General features: G+C 35.7%; 2 protein-coding genes across 5 annotated transcripts; one reads left to right on the top strand and one right to left on the bottom strand.

Moving 5' to 3' along the window:
* Positions 1–1,599: 1,599 nt before the first annotated feature.
* LOC132641287 (squamosa promoter-binding-like protein 3) lies at positions 1,600–8,032 on the top strand. Of its 4 annotated transcripts, none has more exons than XM_060358212.1 (6): positions 1,600–1,744; positions 3,424–3,636; positions 4,089–4,764; positions 4,866–5,002; positions 5,646–5,894; positions 7,401–8,032. In XM_060358212.1, the coding sequence occupies exons 3-6, from the start codon at positions 4,169–4,171 to the stop codon at positions 7,721–7,723; spliced, it is 1,305 nt and encodes a 434-aa protein (XP_060214195.1). In that variant the 5' UTR covers positions 1,600–1,744; positions 3,424–3,636; positions 4,089–4,168; the 3' UTR covers positions 7,724–8,032. The 4 variants fall into 4 exon arrangements, with proteins under 4 accessions (XP_060214195.1, XP_060214196.1, XP_060214194.1 ...); XM_060358213.1 differs by lacking the exon at positions 1,600–1,744 and adding an exon at positions 1,792–1,951; XM_060358211.1 differs by lacking the exon at positions 1,600–1,744 and having other exon boundaries at positions 2,740–3,636.
* A 3,913-nt stretch (positions 8,033–11,945) lies between these two features.
* On the bottom strand, positions 11,946–16,957 carry LOC132641286 (ranBP2-type zinc finger protein At1g67325). Its single transcript, XM_060358210.1, has 10 exons — positions 16,802–16,957; positions 15,767–15,812; positions 15,490–15,605; positions 14,231–14,504; positions 13,922–13,992; positions 13,381–13,426; positions 13,180–13,289; positions 12,861–12,885; positions 12,638–12,789; positions 11,946–12,318 (listed from the first exon to the last, which is right to left on the bottom strand). Exons 1-10 carry the CDS (start codon positions 16,808–16,810, stop codon positions 12,316–12,318), a joined length of 852 nt encoding a protein of 283 aa, XP_060214193.1. The 5' UTR covers positions 16,811–16,957; the 3' UTR covers positions 11,946–12,315.
* Between the last annotated feature and the right edge of the window lie 5,643 nt (positions 16,958–22,600).

Raw genomic sequence — 22,600 nt, 5'->3', positions numbered from 1 at the left:
AAACATGAATGACCAAGCTAAAAATTATATTACATGATAGTACTATGATAATCGTAAACTTACACTAATAAACATAAAAATTAGTATTAACATTGACCATAGATTTAAGTTGCACGAACAAACATAAAAATTGTTTATATTGACCATAACTCAAACCCATGCCACAACAAAAAATGGGGAAATGGATGGCATTAAAAACCACAAAAGAAACCAATTAATTAGTGGGGGAGAAAGGAAGTGCCAAGAGAAAGCAGCCAAAATCTCTATGCTAACAGAAAAAGCTGTCAATAAAAGCTGTACACTTGACACCTCCTTTAAACCTGCATCCACGCGTCCCATTCTTTTTTCGCATATATCCACGGTAAGAAGAAAAGGCAAAAAAGAGAGTAATTACTCCATAAAAATGCGTACACACTTAGATGGGATAATATTTGAAGTCGCGGATTAGAGTAGACGGTTATAGTGGTGGAGTTACAAATTTTGTTTAGAGTGTTCAAATTTTATTTAATATATTTTTTTATCTCAATTTATGTGATATTTTTTATTTTTTGACATTCAAACTGTATAAATTTTGATCAATAAATTAAGATGTATTTTTTTATCAGATTAATATGAGAAAAGTTGCAATCTATAGTATTTTTTATATAGTTTTCAAATATATAAATTTTAATATTAAAATATTGAGTTAATCTAATTTAATTTAGCTTCAAAGTTTAGTCAAATTGACTCTTGAAAAAAAAAGTGTTACATAATTTGAGAGGAAGAGAGTATATATTAATGATATTCAATATGTAATATGTGTCCGTAATACATGATAATTGACATGTTTATACAGTATAAATTTTGCGGTGATTGAACACCCTTTCTGAGTTGTGGCTCCGCCACTGGACGGTTGGTTAGCAGTTAAGCGTTCTTTCGCTTTCCAGCGAGATAGGTTTGGTGGTCGTGCATGTACCAACTTTCTCATCTTGTAGTATTAGCACAATTATTGTAATTTCTTATTCTTTGATTTCTATTATTAACTGTATTTCTTGTGCTTCAGTTATTCCATTATTTCGTTGTTATTAGTGTTTCTTCTTCTGCATGTTATATACCGCTTTTCTTTTCGTATTATTTTATTGTTGTTACTATCGCTTTCACTATTCTCTTTTTTAGACTGCTTTAAATTTCTTTACTCAAACTGAAGATCGATCAGAAACAGTTTCTCTACGTAGTAAGGGTAAGGTATTCATACACTCCACCCCCAAACCCCACCTATTGAAATTGACTTGTGCACCTTCGGGTGTGGCTGAGTTGGTTTGAGGGGAGGTCTCCCTAAGGGAGGTCGCCGGTTCGAACCCTCAATGCCTTTTCAGTCGAGCCTGTCGCACAGGGCTTGCCTAGTGCGATTTACATCTCTTGTAGAGTTTGCAGGATATTCCACAGCGGGAGGTTTATTCAGTACGCACCCGAAAGGGTAGCGGCTGCCGATTTTTCTGGAGTTTAAAAAAAAAAAAATTGAGTTGTTGTAGTTGTATATCACAGTCACTATCAAAAAAAAGAGAAGGAAAAACGCACGGCCCTTATCATGTAACAACGCACATATGATAAAAGCTCAGGCAGCACCAGCTCACACGCTGTCGATTTCTCACTGACACACAGTCACTCACCAGTCACCACTCACCACACTCTTTTCTTCCCTTTTTCTTCATTTGGTAAAGTGAAATAAACACTCTCTAAAGAAATTATCTCTATCTCATCATAGGTGAGCCTTTTCTTCTATTTCTAAATTCTAACACACATATGTATTCCTTATTTACCTAGCTAGTAATCATTTTTTCCTTTTACCTTATCTAAAACAATCTGGGGTTTTGTTTTTCTTGTTATTATTGTTTTCCCATCGATTCTTTCCTTTTTTGGAGAAACAGATTAAGGGAATGAATTATTGTTTGCTTAAACCTTCCATATAAAGGTGATTTCTTGATTTAGAATTAGTTGGGTACAAGTAAGTGTAATTTATACTATACTATATATTTATCAATTATTTTTTTCACCTTATATCAGCTAAATCATTTCCAAAGAACTGGGTTTTATGGAAAATCTTTATGTGTTTCAAACACCCTTTTCTTGGTTTCTATCACCTGCTCAGCTTATTATTTTTTTATCCATTTTTGGTGAAACAGATTAATAGAATGTATCTTTATGTGCTCAAAACTTGCATAATATGGAAAATATTTATTTGTTTCAAACACCCTTTTCTTCACTTATTTCACCTGCTTAGCTATCTTTATTATCTTGGTTTGGAATTAAACTGATGCAAATGAAGCAAAATTGATAAAAAAGATTCATATAGCAACCCTAAATTTATTTTCTTGGAAATTTTTTCTGGGTTTGGAATTAAACTGATGTAAACAAAAATTGATACCAAAGATTCATATAGCGACTCAAAATTTATTTTCTTGGAAGTTATTTTGTGGGTTTTGAACACCCATTTAGTTTTCTAGGAGATGGGTGTATTTTTTTTTTAAGGCATGGGAGGTAAAGTTTTCAGCATTTACGATGTTGACTGTATAAACGATGTCGTTTTGTCACACGTTTTCTTGGAAAAGAGTTCATCTGTTAGTTTTTACAAGTAGTTTTAAGCACAGAAAAGTCTGTCTTCTTCTTCCTTTTGGTGTAGTTTCCAATGAAACCCTAAGATGGGGGACCATAACTTTCCAAACAAGTACGCCGTTCATTTTTACTTGTCCACTATGATAAAAATCAATGTCCATTTTTTACTTGTTCAATATGCTAAAAATAAATGTTCATTTTTACTTGTCCAATATATTAAAAATAGACGTCTACTTTTACTTGTCTAGTTTGGAAAATCAAGATATAATTGTCATTCTATTTATAGTTGTTAAGGGTGTGCCAAGTCAATACATGACAAGTACAAATAAACGGAGGGAGTACCAACTACCCCTCTTAAGGGAAAATAAAAAAAAAGTTAATTCAAGAAAATGTGTTTTTATTTTCGTGTTTTCTTTCTCTTCTCGTTTGATATATAAAGTAGGCGTTTGGCAATAGAAACCAAATACGTTTCACTTTATTTGAAATATTTGAAGTTGAAGATGAAGATGGAGTTGTGTTTGGTTATAGTTTTTGCAAAGAATATTTGATTGTTTGAATGTAAGCGAAAAAAAAAGCTGAAAACAGGGTTCTAGGTGTTTTCCAAAATCCAAATAAAGTGGAAAAAAATTCCGGAAAAAAAGTGAATTATTATCGTGGCCAGACGAGTTTATCTGAAAAAATAAGGGAAAACATACAATTTGTAAAAAGGGTGTCAAGTAGACCTGTCACAATCAAGTTTAAGCTTGCGTATTTATTAGACCCATCTTGTGGGCAAGCATTTGTTTGTGTGGTTGATGAACAATTTAATGTTTCATTGTTTTCACTGATTAGGTGAAGGAACAAGTAGCTGAAAATGATGTGGTGGAGTTAAACAGGATGGAAGATACATTTGTGGTGTTGGACTGGAAGGGCCTGAGCTTCTGTTTCTGTATTTGAATAGTTATAACCTTTGTCTACTTATAATTGATTTCTCTGCGCATCTTAATCAGCCTCGTACTAGCGCTTCTTGTCTGTTTACTGGAATCCAACAGCTCTGTGAAATAGGTGAACTCATTTTCTGCCTTAACTTGTCTTGAAATAATTGGTGTGGTAGTTGTATATGCTTTGGCCTGTTTTAGAGTACAAGACAGAGTAACTACAATACCTTTTTCTTTCTTTTCATTTCTCTCTTCAAATAGATCTTCTTAGTAAATGGTTGCCCTTTTTGAGATCATGGCTGACAATACTTTGTCATAATTTAGTTTGTTTTGCTTTGAGCTGCTCAATTAGCCTGGAAAAGAAGTTGGATTAGGAAAGACAATAAGATCTTGCAAGTGTGAAAGAGAGTAACAGTTTTGAGGTAAAACAGCAAATTTATGAACCAGCCAAGTCTTGATGGAATCTGTGTACTTGCTCTTTGCTTCTTGCTTCCCTGTTGTCTGATGGAATGCTTGTTTTGCTTATCGCGAAATTTCGTACTTGTTAAACTAGTTAACTTTGTGTGTACATATTTGCAGATCCAAGTCCTAATTACTTTTTTGCATTCGATGAGTCTGGAAATTTGGTAAAGTCAATTTCGTAAGCATTCTTTCAGAAGATGGAGTGGAATGTGAAGTGGGACTGGGGAAATCTGGTAATGTTTGGTTCAAAGGCATCTGAAAGTCCAAAAGAACTACAATTAACAGATTGGGGAGTCGAAGAAGATGCTGGATCTTTCAATTTGTCGAGTGGTACTGGTGGTTATGGTTCTTCGATCAAAAGCTCAATATCAGCTTCTACTGACTCTTCACCAAAGGAGGGCTTCAAACCATCCAACTTTGCTTTTGATGCTTCTCATGAGGATCTTATTAAGAAATTGGAACCTTCCAAAGCTAATTCACCACCCATGGAGGCTTCAGTAGTCTCTGTTGAGCCAGTGATAGGTCTAAAACTTGGTAAACGGACATGTGAGGCCATTGGTGCTAAGGTTTCGTCCTTCCCCCCGAACCCCACCTCATCTGCTGCTGCAACAAAGAAAGCAAAATCATCAAGTCAGAATGCACCAATCCCTCGCTGTCAGGTTGAAGGCTGCAATCTTGATCTTTCTTCAGCTAAAGAATATTATCGGAAGCATAGAGTTTGTGACACTCATTCCAAATCCCCAAAGGTTATTATAGCAGGTGTAGCACGACGCTTTTGTCAACAGTGTAGCAGGTGAATATTTGAATTCGATGTTTGATGTTTTTAGATGAACAATAACTTGGTCTTCTAGATGCATCGCTCATTCTTTCTATTTTTAAATCTTGGAAATTAAGGTTCCATAGCGTGTCTGAATTTGATGAAAAGAAGCGAAGCTGTCGCAGGAGGCTCTCTGATCACAATGCTCGGCGCCGCAAACCTCAGCAAGAAACTATCCAGTTCAACTCAGCAAGGCTTTCTTCCTTGTTTTATGGTAATGTCGTCTATATTGGGATTTGGTATTTCCTTTCTTGGAATGTGGCTTTGAGTACTCAAATTACATGCTTCAGTAATAGTTATAGAGAAACTCCCTTCGTGTCAATTTGTTTGGCTTAGTTGGACTGAGCACGGAGTTTAAGAAAGTAATGAAGACTTTTGAAACTTGTGGTCTTAAACTAAAGATATGTATAATGTACCAAAATGCCCTTTAATCTTGTGGTCTTAAACATGCCATGTGGAATGTTGCAATTAAAGAATTGCGAAATTAGGAAAGAGACATTCTTTTTGAAAGACTAAAAAGGGAACTAAGACAAACAAATAGAAACAGCGGGAGTATAAGTTATCATGGACAGTAATTTGTCTGACTGTCAAAAATCTATTCCTAAAGTTTCTTTGCTGGTGTAGACCAGTTGTGTACTGGCATTAATTATAATAACCCAGATACATTTAAGACATAAACATCACTTTTATCTAAATCAATAACGCGTGCATAGAGTTGATAAGAACTAGTTGTGCTTGAGCGCTTGTCTTGTGGAAAGTGGGTGGTTCGTTGGACTATCTGCTAATCCATAAAGGCATTGGTGTGAATAAAGCAATAGTTTAGTGCTTAATTATCTTATGCGCTTTTATGTCTACAGATGGCAGGCAACCTATGAATCTTATGCTCAACCACGCCCAAAATATTTACTCCAGAACAGCTGCAAACTCTACCTGGGAGAGCACTAAAGACTCTAAGTTCAGTATAACAAGAGGGTTTACTCCAAAGCCTGAAAGAACTGGCAGCACAAATGGGCATTCACTATTGGAGGGGATCCAGTTTTCACAGAGTAATGCATCTAGCTTGCTCTTGCCCTCTAAGGGCACCACAGCCGAGGTTTTCAATCGAGGTTTGTTTCACTATTCTGACTCCAAAGCCTTTTGTTCAGTGCAATCTTTGAATTTTCTGGGATTGTACAATATATATATACACACGCACGCACATATAAGCAAGGTAGATCACTACCATTGCCCTGTCTCTATTTGTAAAAGCAGTTCTATGAATTTAGTTGCTTACTGGCTTAATCAGCAGTTACAGACTCCCAAATGCAGCAGTTCTGATTAAAGTATATCTACCTCCTAATTAATAGTCAACTCTTTCTTTTGATAAGACAAATAGCAGCCATCTACTTGCCTTTTCTGCATCTGGCTCATGTGTGATGAAGATGGTAGCAAGCATTTCGGTGAAAGCTGTAATTTTTATATCTACAAGAACTTTAGTTTTAGATGTTCTTATGTACTAGACTTTAGTATTTAACTAAAAGAAATGACCATTGGATTTTGGTTGGGTGAAAGATTATAATCTCGGGATAAATTGTTAGATTATTTTATGCTAAAAGAATTTATTTTAGAGTTAGCAATTCGGGTGGTCTGTGGGATAATAATAGCAGGATTACTTATCACAGTATAAAATAACAAGACGACACATTTGTCTTTCCCCTAAAGGCGTTTTCATTTAGGAGTCAATTATGAAATTTAGCAAGAGTGCTATCAATGAGGCTTCAAAGTGGTTGAAGCAAAACTAGACTTGTTATGACTTTGCATTACGTTTCTCTTCTTTTTAAATACTTGAATTAATTGAAGGAATAAGCTGACAACATACAGCTCTTACCTAATATCATCATAAGCTGACAACATACAGCTGTTACCTAATATCATCACTTCTGAGAGAATTGAAGTAGCTTTGAGGTGAGTTGATAAGGTTGTTCCTAATTAGAGATTGAAGCAATGCACCTTAGCTGGTAAAAATGTTCACTTGCATGTGAGATTAACAATCATTTGCAGTTGCAAAACCATCCGTCGGAGACATTAAAAGGTTTAATTCCCAAGGCATTTATCATCCTCATAGTTTGCTTCTGACAAGACTAGAAAATATCTTACTTGCCGAAGATAAGACTAAGATAAGACTGGAGAATATATCTCATAAATTGTTTGATTAGTTACTCTTTTGTCAGGGATTCATTACGATTGAGATTAGATATCACCTCTAGCTATTGTGGATCTTTTATCTGCAGAGACTTTGTTAGATATGGAAGATACAGAAAGTATTATGTCCAATATATAACTGATAGTAGCAATAAAATGTTTTTTTTTTTTTCCTTTGAAAATGGAGTCAGCATCACTGAATTGGCTCAATTTACTTTTCATGAAGATATTTATAGAAGAAAAAAAGGAAATTGAAATGCTATGCTTGTCCTCTGTAACCTTGAAAAGTTGCTCTCTAATATGTTCACTACAAAGAACTGTAGAATGCTGAAAAGTTTTGGAAGTACGGGTGAATTTGAGTGTTAGGAAACTGATTGAAAGTGCAAGATTTAAGTTTTCTGAAGTAGGTTGGTTTTTGTTTTGTGTATCAGGTGCCAAGGAATCCATGTTCAATATGGTAACAGGACCGGAATTTCCTCGTGCTCTCTCTCTTCTGTCAACTAATTCGTGGGGTTCATCCGAGCCTGAGACTGTTTCACTCAACCACCACCCAACACATGCAAATCAGACCAGCATGCCCCAGCAGCAGATGATGCATGCAATTCCACAGGGTGTGCCACATATGTCCAGTCAATACTGGCAGCCTGGACAACATTCGTTGCCTGCTAATACTCACAGTGGCGGTAGCTTTCAGGAAATGGAACTCCTCAAAGCTCCATTCGACAGTGACTTTTATCTCAACGCATTGAACTGAAATTTTCAGGATTTGGTGCGCTTTCCATTTTGCCTTTTGACACGCCAAAACTTGAATCAAGCCGAAGTTCTGTTAGTAGGATACTTCAAGCAGTTTGTTTGCCACTTTAAAATAGTGTTGGTATATAAATATATAGGTTGGGCTTTTAAACTCCAAAAAAGAAAGTCTTATTCTGAATTATTCAGTAAATTTTCTTTTGCTTAATTTAGACAGCAGCAAGGACTGAAGAATTGTAGTTTCTTGATTCTGCAACTTGGCACATAACTGCACAGGTCCGACTTATGAATGACTCTTTATCCTTTTTCATCATGTTCTGGAGTGTTAAAAGGCTCATTATGTTAAGGTTCTAGTCTACTTTTATTTTCACTAGGAATTCCCTGCGAGCAATTTTAATAACCTGTTCAGTCTACTTTTTTTAAAGGCATTTAATTAATAAGGGGTAAGTTAAGGACAAGTTGCTAAAAATATTATTAATTTTTTCGGAGTAAGCTCTCTTTCTGAAGGTGTGTGCATAGGTTAAAAAACCATTTATTACGAAGTGGAGTGATTATGTACGAAGGTTTAAATGTTGGCTTAATACCTAGATGGACCCTTAAACTTGGCATGTTTTGTAAGATAGGCATATAAACTTATAAGGTGACCAGATAGACACTTAAACTTACTCAAAGTGTATTTTTCAAGTTTTTCAGTTGTTTTGAAAACAAAAACTATATTTTTCAAACACTCACAATTTTCATGGCCAAACAAGCCCTAAATATATCACAAAATATTTTTTTTAAAATGCAAAAATAAGGCAAACGCATATACATGAGACTATAAATGTGCACTTAAACCAATAAATACTCGCTAATCGCAATTTTGCAGCTTTCAATTAACTCGGATTTTTTTTTACACTTGAATAATTAAAAAACAATAACTTTAACCAATAAAAATCCTTAAAAAAAGAAATTTCAAATTAAGAAATTTCTAAGTTCAGTATTTCAAGTGTAAAAGAAATTTCAAATTAAGAAAACTGTAAAGCCGAGAAGAAAATCCTTAAAAAAAAGAAATTTCTTAATTTGAAATTTCATTTTTTAAGGATTTTTATTGGTTAAAGTTATTGTTTTTTAATTATTCAAGTGTAAAAAAAATCCGAGTTAATTGAAAGCTGCAAAATTGCGATTAACGAGTATTTATTGGTTTAAGTGCACATTTATAATCTCATGTATATGCGTTTGCCTTATTTTTGCATTTTAAAAAAAATATTTTGTGATATATTTAGGGCTTGTTTGGCCATGAAAATTGTGAGTGTTTGAAAAATATAGTTTTTGTTTTCAAAACAACTGAAAAACTTGAAAAATACACTTTGAGTAAGTTTAAGTGTCTATCTGGTCACCTTATAAGTTTATATGCCTATCTTACAAAACATGCCAAGTTTAAGGGTCCATCTGGGTATTAAGCCTTAAATGTTGTTAGATTCATAAACCAGGTCAATATTATAATAGCAAAAAAGTGTATATTAAACTATATCCAAATGGAACATCGGGGAATGAGCAATTTTGCGGATTTTTAGCTGACCAAACGTTTGTTTGCCTCGTCACGGAGATGATGAAAGAATAATTTGATCATCTTCATCGGTATATCAGCTTATTTGAATTTCAAAATTATTCAGGTTATTACTTCTTAGGTCTTCCAAGTATATGAAGCCTTGAGAAATGTACATTTTTTTTTTCTTTTACCGTTTATGGTGATACATTTTTGTTTCTTTTATCAATTTATGACACCAGTACAGAGATTCTTTTAAGAAAATATGATGTAAACAATTTTACGAATCCTTAAAAATATGCCCAACTTGTATTTCCAAAAAGAATCCAATGTTCCACTAAAAAATTAAAAAGATTAACTGATAAAATTCTGACACCTCTGTTGATTTTTTAAAATGAAGTGAGTACTTAAGATTATTGAACAAATTCTGATTAAAGAGAAGCTAAAAGAATAATTTCGGTGATTAGCAGTGCCTGAGTTGACTCATCAAACATACTAAGGTAAAGAGTAAACACATCTTTTCTTTAAAAATAATTATAGCGTTCGGACTAGCTCGCACAACTCTTCCTCCCACCAATACAAGTATAAAATTGCTCAACTGTTAGATAGATAGAGAAAAATCACCTAATTTTTTTTGTGATATTTAAACCGGAGATCTTATGATTCTCAATTTAACTATTCGGCTAAACACACCTTACGGCTGCATTACGGCTGCATCACTATAAGTTAGAAGACCCCGTGAAAGAAAGCCTTCGACTGGGAACACATATCATCAATGGACATCGGGAGGTCAATGCTATGTGTTCATCCTTAACTAAAGCTCTCATACTAAGTTGTTCGGACTCGCGTGCGGATATCTGATACGGTACGGATCCGAGTGTCGATTAGGAAAAATTTAAATTTTAAGATTCGGAGGTGTGAATCCAATTATGGATATAGGTGCGAGAATTCGACTAAGAAAATTCAAAATTATAAAAAATAGAGCAATAAAGTTATTTCAACTGGGTATGTTGTTGTTGTAGAGCTATAAAGTTATTCTAAATTCTAATAGATATTCTATTAAAAACTAACATTACATGTGAATTGTGACAAAAGGATTATAATAGGGCTATAATATTAAAGGTATGTCATTTCCCATGTCTTAAATCTGTTTTATCTTTCTAAAAGTCCATGGACTCTGGTCAAAGTATCTTATGTTGGCTAAACAAATCCAAGACGTATCCTGCACCCGCACCTGTCCCAGTCTCGTGTCGAGACGGGTTCGGCATAGAAAATGAAGAGTCCGTGCAACTTAGCTCTCAAGTTTAAATCCTAAGAATTAAAACAAAACCCTCTTTCCCCTTAAATAAACCCTACACAGTGCGAATATGAATTAATAGTGCTAACGAATTCCAGAAACCACGTTGTTACACCATTAAAAAAGAGGGAAACATGAAAGGAAAAGGAGACAAAACAAACAACGCAGAGCTCGTTAGAATAATCCATCACTTACAGCCACCTCATGAGCTAAGGAGATCTTTACTTTAGACCTTGGCCAAAGCGTTAACTAATTTTTTTTAGGGGAGAATTATACAAATTCTTCGAGTTGGAGAATTATACAAATTCTTCAAGCTGGAGAATTCTTTAGAAGTCATGAAAACGCTACTTCCAAAGAACTAGCTTTGGTGATGGACTTGTCGCAACCCTTCAATAGGCAGGGATAAAGCGACTTCCAAAAAGTTCAGTATAAAGAAAGTTAAAAGCAAAATAAACTCCAACTAGAGTTAGAACAAAATTTTGCCCAATTTAAGTCTATTTACTGGTATGTTGTTTTAATACACACTTGATTAAATTTTACTAATTCTCAAGAACAGGTCAATAGCGCTACACGATCGGAGGGATTATTCCCACTAAACTTGCCTTATTCGTCTGCATGGGACAAAAGCAAATTCAATGCACCTTCTAGTTGACTGTCATATCTATGTTAACATGAAAAGTACGTCAAGCGGCGAAATGCGTTGAGTGCTCCCAAACAGAAAAAATGTTGTGCTGAATTTAAACAAAACACCAACAATCTCCCATTTTGAGCTCTATATTAGTGCAACTCTAGACAACTTATGTGAATATTGACGTGATAACTGATTCCTTTTCCTGGACCTAAGTTTATAGGAACTCTGATGCAAAACTAGGAGCAGAAAATTCGGACTGTATTTGAGTGGATTAAAATGTCTCAAATCAATATACTAGCCAAATGTACGACTTAGTCAAAAGGAGAGACTCAATTTGGGATAAACTGTGGAACATAACTCTTAACCCACAAAACTCAAATCATTTTATTTGTTCTTTTTAAAATTTATTTGATAACCAAATCAAAGTGTGCTGGGATTGAAATCCATAAGATGGAGATGACCCAATCATGAATATACCCCACACAACCCGCCAAGTCCGGCTGATTTATACTTTCACAAGCTAAATTTGATCCCCCTACGTAAAACATACCTAGGACATTTTTTTGGTTAACAGTGGATCAATGCCATATGACCATCAACAGTAGGGGCTGATGAGCAATATGAAACTCCTAATCGATGAACACATTCCCTGCCCCATACTGTTTTGGGAAAAACCCAAAAGATCCTAGACCATGGAACTTGATGTACGCAACCTGGACAACATATTACTACGACAGTCCAACTAAACTGAATACATTTGAAACACAATGAACGACCAGGATAAGCAGCAGACTGCATTAGGCTTTTTATATTACCACCTATAACATAAATGGATGACAACATCCATCTAACATTTCATGTAGCAATACCAAAAGAAATCCTATTGAACATTAACCAAATCAACCTCAATAGCATCTAGCCAGAATGAGCTGGTAGACACCTGATGAAACTCGATAAGTATCCATAAGGACCACAAAATACCAATTTCAGTTGGTACAACTTTGACACCACATTAAGAAGGCACAGTAACTTGACAACCGCTGCAACAGGAAGATGACATGACTGACTTTCAGACACCCACACTGAGCAATGCTGGACGACAACTCTGGACCTTCTCAACCCTTAAACAAGCCCTAGTACTCACTGGAACAGTAGACAACTTCGAATCAATAAATGCTGAATAAAATAGGTGCTAACGAACATAAAAGAAAAGGATAAAGACATAAAGTAAACAAGAAGAGCAAGTAACATTCAAAGCATAGCAAATAGGAGGATATAGAAAACTAGTAAAAATAGTACCCTTTTGGGGGCTAGAGTATATCATTCCAACACAGAATTTCAAACTTAGAAAGTTTCTTGAGCATAATATGTGTAAACTGTGCAATAAATACATTGACTCACAAGTTATTAACAACTTTAGGCAACAAATCATCATACAAGTCAAACTTGTCACACAACAGACCTGATCATTCTCATCAGCTGATTGTGAAGGAGACTTCTTGGATTCAGATGGTTTCTCCGCACCGCAATTCTGTCTGTTACACTTAGTGCGAAAAGGATAGTTTATGTTGTTGCATTTCTCACATTTCCAGCTCCCCTCTGGCGTATCTGGTTCTGAAAATGGGAGTTGTTAGAAAGTTGAAGATAATTATTAAACGGCAGCATGCTAAAGACTGAAGACTTACTAGTATTCTTCACTGATTTGGGAACCTGCTTAAATGCAAATAAAAATTCAACAATACATCAGAACGTAGTTGCAAAACTACTTCAAGAGTTTAAAAAGTTGGAGAAAACACAGTTATGCAGAGGCCAACTTGAATTTCAAAATACATCTAATGTAAGCTTAGCACATACAGAACTCTTGATAACAAATTTTATGACATTTTTTAGTCCAAGATAAACTAAACTTCATTCAAAATAGTTAAAATGTTGGCGGTGTATTGAAAAGGAAACAAAATCATATATTATTAGGTATAAATCCTGGAAAATGACAGGAAGTCAAACCTGAGAACCAGGCTTTGGAGTGTTGCACTTCCTCATGTTACAAACTGTCCTAAAAGAAAAGTTGACATTTCCACACTTGGGACATGTCCAGTCATTATCACGTGTTCCATCTGGGAAGTTTATAGTAAAGAAGGTAATAAGTACAGATGCCATGAAATTAATGCAGACTACTGGAATAGAATATGTACTGTAGAATTCCACCTTTCTTGTGAGAATTGTCATCAGGATAAAAAGCTGGCCTCGGTGCCTGCAATAGGAATTAAGATTACTCAAGTACTTAACTGAGCAGAAAACCATCATGCATACCCTCACCAAAAAAATTCAGCGTGTATATAGGGCTGTGTTTATGCAAATATATTAACTTTTGAATACCTTGAACAAATGCAAAAGGTTAGCTCAAGTGGTCCAGGGTGTTCAAAATTGTCTCTAGCATCATAGGTTCGATTCCTAGGGACAACATTATTTTTTATATTTAGCTTTTGTTGTTTTCTTTTGTTGTTTTTTCCGAACCCCCTGAGTGAAAATCTTGGATCAGCTACTGGTTATGACATGGGTTCGTTTATCGAGAAAGATCAAAAAGTGAGTCTATTGAGTGATAAATACCGAAAGGAGTGAAATTTTAGGCAGTGTCTAAAGAAAAACGAAGCAGTCAGTTTTAAAAATGTAAGGAACCAAATGCTGACTGTCTAGTATAGTCAAACAAGACAATTATGTTCAAGAAAAAGCTGAAACGTAACCCTACCATAGCAGCAGGGGCCATTGGCAATGCTAGACCATATCGGTCCATAAGTGGTGGCACACCGTAAATCCCGCCTGTAAGCCCAAAAAAAGTCACAGCATCATTAGGAACAACTGAAACTATATTAACTGCAAAGTGCTGCCTAGATGTGTGACATTAACACAGAGCTACTACTGGACAAAACAAATATTCCCGATTCTGCAACATGCTAATGCACCTGGAAACTTCACTAGATTACTAAAATATGAACTTGCAAGCAACACTCTTTCATTTTTTTTGAACTTACGATTGGTTAAGATTAAAAATACATACCATTTCCCATCACAGACCCACCAGTGTAAGGAGGTGGAGCAGAGATATGTAGTGGGCGGTATGGGCCGCCCCCAGAAAGGCGGCTCCCGAAATTGTAATGATAAGCTGAACCTCCAGAAAAAGGAACGTCATAGGCTGGCATGGATGGTCCATTGAACAAAGAACCACCATATGGTGCTACGCCCATATACATTGAAGAGGGAGCACCAGATCCAACATATGCAGCTGAGGGTGAATAGCTCTGTGGAGCTTGCATGGGCCTAATTGCAGATTTCTACAAAGGGAAAACACCATTACCAAGAGAAACTAAATCAAGGTTGCTGAGAATCTGTAAAAGGATACAAGATTAGCAGGATTTGTCAAAATCTAGAGTAACTGTAGTTTCAAGAGAAGGGCAATGAGCACTCCAGATACGGTCAGATTAGAAAGTTAAACTGTCGAAGTGTTTACAGTAGAGGAATATTTGACCTAATTAAGATACTTTTTGGAAGATGCAAATACCATACAAATATGCTTGGTCTTAGACGAACATGACTTGAGCAATATATTCTCTTAGATAATATGATTTTGTGGGTGTGTAAAATTTCACATAATTTTTATATCCTTGCCACTGCTTTTATGCATTACACCTGATATTCTATGCATCCAGAAGAAAACTATTCCAGGATAACAATGTATGGGTTCCACATTTCAATCATACCTAGATATATAAAATGTAATTGACAAAATGATGCAGTGAACGGGGAGAAAAGGTGAAAAAGCATGATATGACTAACTTTTATTTGGTTGAAGATACTTATCATAATTGGTTCTTATCAGCTGGAATTCAATAAATGATTAGGATCATATGTCTCAAACGATTTAAAAAAAAAAAATTGGTTAGTTTTTGTGTGTGTTTTTTTTGTTTGGGTTTGGGGGTGGGTGGGTGGGGGGGGGGGGGTTATAGAAATGAAAAGCTAATGTTAAGAACTGTAATTCAGTAAACTGAAGTAAATTATGTAGCCAGTAGATGCAAGTATACATACAAAAACAAGCTTCGAACAATAATTTAATACACAGAGGCTAAATTTAAAGAAATAAACAGCACAAGTTACTAATAAAGTCATGTCACATTATGCAGATAGTTCTCTCAAACTAGATTGAGAAAGTAGTTGATATCTTACTGAGTTGAAATAAACAGCACAAGTTACTAATAAAGTCATGTCACATTACACAGATAGCTCTCTCAAACTAAATTGAGAAAGCAGTTGATATCTTACTGAGTTGTGATCTGCAGGCCTAGACTGAGTACAGTTGCGCATATTGCATGTAGTTCTGAAGGAGAAGTTAACATTCCCACAGCTCGGACATGTCCAGTCATCTTCCCTACGGCCACCTACAATGTCATGAAACTAGAAGCTTTTAATAGGGAACAAATCTCAGGAACCCTCTCCATTGAGTATAAAACAGAAAATAACAGAATGAAACAAAGACGTATAGACTATTAAAGATCAAAATTCCTATTTTTCCCTTCTCTTTAGAAACCAGGAAACATACCATCAGTTCGGGCACGTTTGGCAGCAGAAGAATTCCTGTTATCAACCTGTAAATATTTTAACAGCATGTCAATACACTCTTTAAAGCCCAGTACAAGTCAATGCCTAAACTAATCATGAATTCAAACTTAATTGGGGTCTCCTATATGAATCAATCCTCTAAGCTAGCGTTTGACCATAGACTTTGGATCAGATTTTGAAAAATATGTTCAAAATATTTTCAAGTTCCAAAAACTGGCTCTGATAAACTTCAAAATTTTCCAAGTAATTAGCAGGTCCAAACATAACTTCAAGTTTGGACAAGTTCCAAAAATCACAACTTCAAAAACTCAAATTTTCAAGTTTCAACTTCAAAATCTATGGCCAAACGGGAGCTTTTCCCTTCGTTCTATTCACACAAATTATGTTCCAAACACTAGCTAATAAGCCAATCAACAAGTAGAAAATAGAAATAAAAGCCATCAAATCAAACATAGTAAATACAGCATACAACAATTGAGATCATCTATTCAATTTTACATGCGTACAGACCCGAAATCCAAAAAGAAAAAGGGATATTACGCTCTATATGCCTATTTTAAAAATATTTACGCCGCGCAGCCCATACTTTGAGTTTGTCACCCGATTTAGCTCATATTTCTGTATAATTTATAAACACCTTTTTTACACTATTATACAAGGTTGATACATTATGTATAATGCTTTCCCCCAGGGTATAATATAGTATAATGTTGTATAATATTGGATATTGGGTTACGTGGCGTAATAATTTTGAAAATTTCCCAAAGAAAAACCCTAGCTTGAACGTCTAGACCAAAGAAAAACCCTAGCTTGAATGTCTAGACCAAATATTAGAAGCAAAACATGACATAAAATCTAGAAAACCTAATTGAAAACAATTACAGGCGTAGATACAGAGATCTTAAGCCGATAAACAGAGAATTTCTTCACAAAATAAATACAAAAATATTGAATTTTTATTAAATAAAAAATCATAAAATAAGAAAAAGTAAGATTATTGAAAGATCAACAATACCTGAGACATGGCAGCTTTCAAATATAGAGGTACCGGAAAGGGTTGAAAAGACGGTTTTGCCCTTCTGCCGGAGCTACGAAATTTTGTCGGAAAAATACGGCGGAGCTAGGGAGAAAGAGAGTTATTAATTTGGTGCTAAGATTTTATATTAAATAGGAAGGGCTATGAGTAAAATGAGTCTAAGCAAGTCAAGCTAATTTGATGGGCCTATACTTTAGTTATCTCTTGAAGCCCATCCTCTGCCAAAGCCTATAAAACCAGTGCACCTTTTACACCTAAAATTAGCATGAATATTGCTACTCTATGCATTTCAATTTATTTGTCTTGTTTTGACTTTATACGGAGTTTAAGAAATATAGAACATATTTATAGTATTATTATTGTGATATTCATATGAGATTGTTGAGCCCGTGAGATCATTGATAAGATTGTAATGTGCGTGTGTAGATTTTGAATTCGGCTCTCATGAGTCATTGACTTCGTACCTCCCTTCCGGTGTACACGCTAATTACGATTGAGGTCATAAATGCAGGTACTCGATTGTCATTGAGAATATTGATATTGAGATTTTGAGCACATTTGAATTGCCGAATTTCATAAAGTTTGAATATTTATTGCATTATCTTATGGATATTTTCAAGTTCATATAAGTTCTAGAAACCCAAGTTCATATAAGTTCTAGAAACCCTTTCCCATCATATTCAATCATTCCCTAAGTAAAGATCAAAGAGCAAATGAGAATCAAGTGCCTGGGATTTTCAAAGTGTTGTTGAAGCTTGTTTCATCTCCTTGTAGAAGCTTTGGAGGATACTTCAAGGTGAAGAAATCTTGGAATTGAAGTGTTCTTGAGTTCTTGAGTAAGATTTCATCTTATTTCCATGTTTATGAGTTAATGTGATTGTTATGCTAGGGTTTCAGAGAAAGAAATTGGATGAAAGGTTCAAACATGAACTTGATGTTACTTTGAGTTGTAATCAAACTTGAGCCATGATTGTCAGTGGCGGACCCATGTGCAAATTTTGGGTGCTCCAGCACCCATTAAACTCAGTCACGGAGTATATAGCTGTATAGAAAATATAAAGGAAACAGATATAAATAGTTAATAGAGCACCCCCGAACTCAAAATTCCTAGGTCCAGCACCCCCGAACTCAAAATCCTGGGTTCGCCGCTGATGATTGTTAGTGTGTTTTGAGCAAAAATCTTGTTATAGGGATAATAGTTAATGTTGAGAATGTGTTGAGGTTGTTATACTTGTTGTATTTGGAAGAAGGAAGTGGTTTATACAAGCGTATATCGAGTTGCTCAATTGTATATCTTTAAATGTTGTGTATATGAGTTTAAAGAAGACCATATGAGTTTGTTGTGTTGATTGTTGGTTGTGGGCTTTGTGGCGATGATTAAGAAATAGGGGAATGCTGCCACTCTCACTTTAGAATCGAGTTATCATTGATATACGCGATATACTAGCGCCATCTAAGTTGAATATGCATTCCTTTGTTATAGGATTGGCGCCCTAGTTGTGATAAGCTCGTTGTCGGATAGCTTGAGCGACTTAAGGTATGTTAAGGCTAGCTTTTCTTCTTTTGGCATGATCCTTATGAGCAGAACGTAAATGTAATGCTATTCTATAATGATTCCATTATTAGTGTCGCGACCCAATTTTACTAAGTCGCGCGGACACCTACCATTTCCCACCTCGATAGGCGAACCCTTTCCTTAACTAACATACAACTAGATATGCAGAACAACATTGTAAATAACAATAAATCTCAATATCATTTAAAAATGAATAAGTGCGGAAGACATTACAATCCCCAAAGAACTAGTCCAACTCGTACAAGAGCAACTACAAGAATGTCTAATACACAAGTCTGAAAGTCAAATAAAAAAAGTTGTTTGAATGATGGAATATAAAGACACGATAAATGAGCCTCCTGGCAGCGACTCGTCAGATGCTCAACCTTAGATACTCGCAAACCAGGCCTCGGAACTCAGCCTCGAGAAGTAGGAGCGGAACCTGTCTCAAACTCTACACCCCGAAAAGAAGTGTAGCAAGGTAGCATCAGTACAAACAACACGTACTGAGTAGGAATCATAGGAGGGACTATAGAATAGACATGCTCGCAATCAGATATAAGACAAACATATATCCAAGAATAACAGTTCAGGTATCGAAACATCTAACAAGCCCTCAGTGAGTTATATCAGATCAAGCCTATAGTGAAGTATCTAAACTCAGGTCCTGCCAAGTTTTTCGCAATTCCTCAGAATAATCAAACACTAGTACCACCTACAATATTATCCGAAACCTCAAGTCTTATCCTAGGAGAAAGTTTCTACTCCTCGAATCCATTATTCCTCAAGTACATACTAATCAGGCCCAAGACGATGTCAAATTAGGAACCAAACAAGAGATCAATGTTCACGAAGAGCACACAGTATAAATAGTAATCACAACCAGAAATTATGGGTATGAGTGGATGAAATATTAATGCAATGATATATGTACGGTTCTATTGTTTTCGATTCGTATTTACACTTGCCTCATTTAAAAAAGAAAAGTGTCCCGGGGAAGTAAGTGTGACTTGCGTGGAGTACAATTGTAGGCTAACTCTTGGGTACTCAGAGACGTAAGGCATGGATAAAACATTACCTTTAGGATTTAGATATACCGAAAGAATAGGACATGGTTCAACATAGCTTACTCTTATCACCGTGAGTAAACACCCTTGTTATAAATAAGGCTCATGAAAGAATGGATCATAGGCTTGAATAATTCGTTCCTCGAGCATCTAAGACATGGGTAGAAAGTTACCTTGAACTTAAACAGGGCATAGGTTCTTCGGAAAAGAAAATGGCATCCTTTGTGCCAAGCTACGAGCTGCTTTAAAACAGTAGCCGAAGGAACATAAGCATGAGTTACGTAGAATCGTGGGTAGGACATCCATATTGGTTCACCTTCATTGTTATCTCACAAAATCATTGTTACGATACCGCTATAAGTGGAATGCATAGCGAAATGAATTGGGGCACGAGTATGTGGTAACATGGAGAAAATAATCATAGGAGTCAAGATCATCGTCAGATTTGAAAAGCACTTAGATGCCAGAACATGAACATGAGTATAAAAGCATGATAGATATGTACAACCTGAATGCGGTTTTTAACTTTAGACATGAGCACACCAGAAGTGCCAGACATGAAAGGACATTCCCTTGCATAACTTACTATCGTATGAAGTCTTAATTCTTGTATCTTAAACGTGGAGTGTAAAGCTCTAACATGGGCATGATATGGGTACGAAAGGCACGAGTAGAGTACGTCTGGGCATTAGTACCACATAGTACATGAATTACTCTGGAATTGGAACCATTATACCCTTAAAATCCGCTATTCGATCTAGAAATTTATCTCATAACATAATTACCTAGTACTTGATCTTAACAGCATGACAAAAATCACATTCTACGCACCTTATCTTGGCTACATGAAACTGTGATCCTCTGACATAATCTCCTTAACACCTATCAACTTACAAAACACATAATCTATATTGGCACCTTATCACACGATCTCCCCCTTAGTTCAAAAGCTGACGTTTAAAGCATGTGGATCCCTTGAGTTTGCGATGAGTGGTCATCTAGTGGTTCTGCTAATTTACTCTAACATAATGATGACTCATTTCTTCGGCTTACTTCAAGAAAGTCTTACTTATTGGGAAAACTGTATTACTTAAATGAACGGGTTTCTAATATACATAACTGGCATACTAGCTTTGTCAGTCTTGGGGAAAACTCTTTTCTGATAACCCTCAAAGGCTCTTCTTCTGTAGCTTGCTCTCTTACTGCTTAGATGGTTTTCTTCTTTCACCGATTTCTATACCTCAAATTTAACTTAAACCCTTTGGGTTCTAACACGCCTTCAGTGTATTCTGACAGTTAACTACTTAGTAATGCTAACTTGACTAAGTACTCAAATCGTACTTCTACTAACTCTGCTGAAAATTTCTAATTCATCGTGTCTATTCAAACTTACTCACTATGCTTCTGTTAACCACTTGCTAGCATCATATTCTCTAATTCTTCTCTGAGTACTAAAGTGAAGCATAAGGTTATTTCTAACTTTTCCTCCTTATCTGACTCTATTCTGAGGTTGTATACTATCTTTCTGAACTATAGACATGAATCACACTTAGGAAAATTTCATCTGTCTCAAACAAGGAATTGGAATAACTAATCCCAAACTCCCTATACAAGTTCAAAATTATATTACACTATCCATATCAGGGATAAATACTTAATCACATAACCTAAGAGGGAATTGTCATATCTTGTATCTCATAGTAATATCTGCTTCTTGTAGTAACTTACTAACGTCATACTCTCTAGGTCTGATCTGAATAAGCTTAAATAATTTAAAACTAACCCTACAAAAAAATTCAATATCGTCTGCTCGTGGTTTTCTTATCGCATCAGTCCCTTCCTATTCATGTATATAGATCATATGACAAAATATATATATCCTTGAAAAGGTCGAGACTTTCTAGTATTACAGGTGGTTGGCTCTTAGGCTATTTCCTGCTTAAAACTACCATGGATAATTTATGATTGCTGCAGCTAATTTCATAACATGTTACTTTGTAGGGTCTTAAATCTGAACTATCATCCTTATACTGTAGCTCCATGGTCAGATAATCCAAATAAACTTATTCTATAAAGTATATGACCTATGTGTACTGCCATGTCGAAACTTGTTTTTTAAAAGGGTATTATCACCTGATAAACACACCATGCACTATTTGGTAAGTCTTGGGTCTCGAATATTTCTTCTCGCCGCTTACGCATTCGATACGTTTAGAATTCGATGGAAAGAGAATGTTACTTACTGCTCTAAGCTTCATGGCACGAGTTAGAATAATTCCTGATGACTCCATCTGAAAGCAACATATCGATAATGATTAGATTTATATCTTTCTCAGTCATTGAGATGAGGCGTATTCGGTAGAATGGGAAGCAATACACGAGTCCGAGTGATTTTTGAGAACATAGCTCTATTGCACGATCTAGAGTTGAAAGAAGTGAGACAATCTTAAATGTTTTGGTGGTCAACTATTTATATGTGTGGGCGCCACACACATATAAAAGTGACCCCACTGGACACGGTTTCATAGACTCCCTAAGACACTTGAACCTAGGCTCTGATACCAAGCTTTGTCACGCCCCGAACCATGGCCTGGGCGAAACACGACACTCGGTGCCTTACTGCATGTGACCGAGCGAACCACATGGCTTGCTGAATCATCATGAGACATAACATGAGCGGAATATAACGGGAATGCATGATGAGCTTTTATAAAACGTAATAAGTCATAATACTTAATAAAAATACTTGTTTAAACATGAGTGCGGAAATAACATGAATGAGCCAAAAATGGCTATACGACTCTGAATGTCTGACATAACATAACTGACTTGTCTAGTCTATGAAACCTCTATCATGTGTCTGACTGGAAAACATACTTGCTGGGACAAGGCCCCCAGCATACCTTAGATGCATAACTAATCATAAAACAAAAGTTGACTAAACCCCGAATGAGATGGGGCTCACCAATAAGCTGATACGAATGCTGTCTTACTGAGCAGATATGTCGTCCTGTATATCAGTACCTGCATCGTGAAATGCAGGCCCCCGGGCAATAAAAGGGGACGTCAGCACATTGAATGTACTGGTATGTAAAGAAACTGAAAGAAATAACATGGGACAAGGAATAACATGATAAGAACTGAAACTGAAAACCT

The sequence above is a fragment of the Lycium barbarum genome, chromosome 5, assembly GCF_019175385.1.
Source record: "Lycium barbarum isolate Lr01 chromosome 5, ASM1917538v2, whole genome shotgun sequence".
NCBI lineage: Eukaryota > Viridiplantae > Streptophyta > Magnoliopsida > Solanales > Solanaceae > Lycium > Lycium barbarum.
Note: the sequence above shows the minus strand (reverse complement) of the source record. Positions and strands in the feature narration are given on the sequence as shown.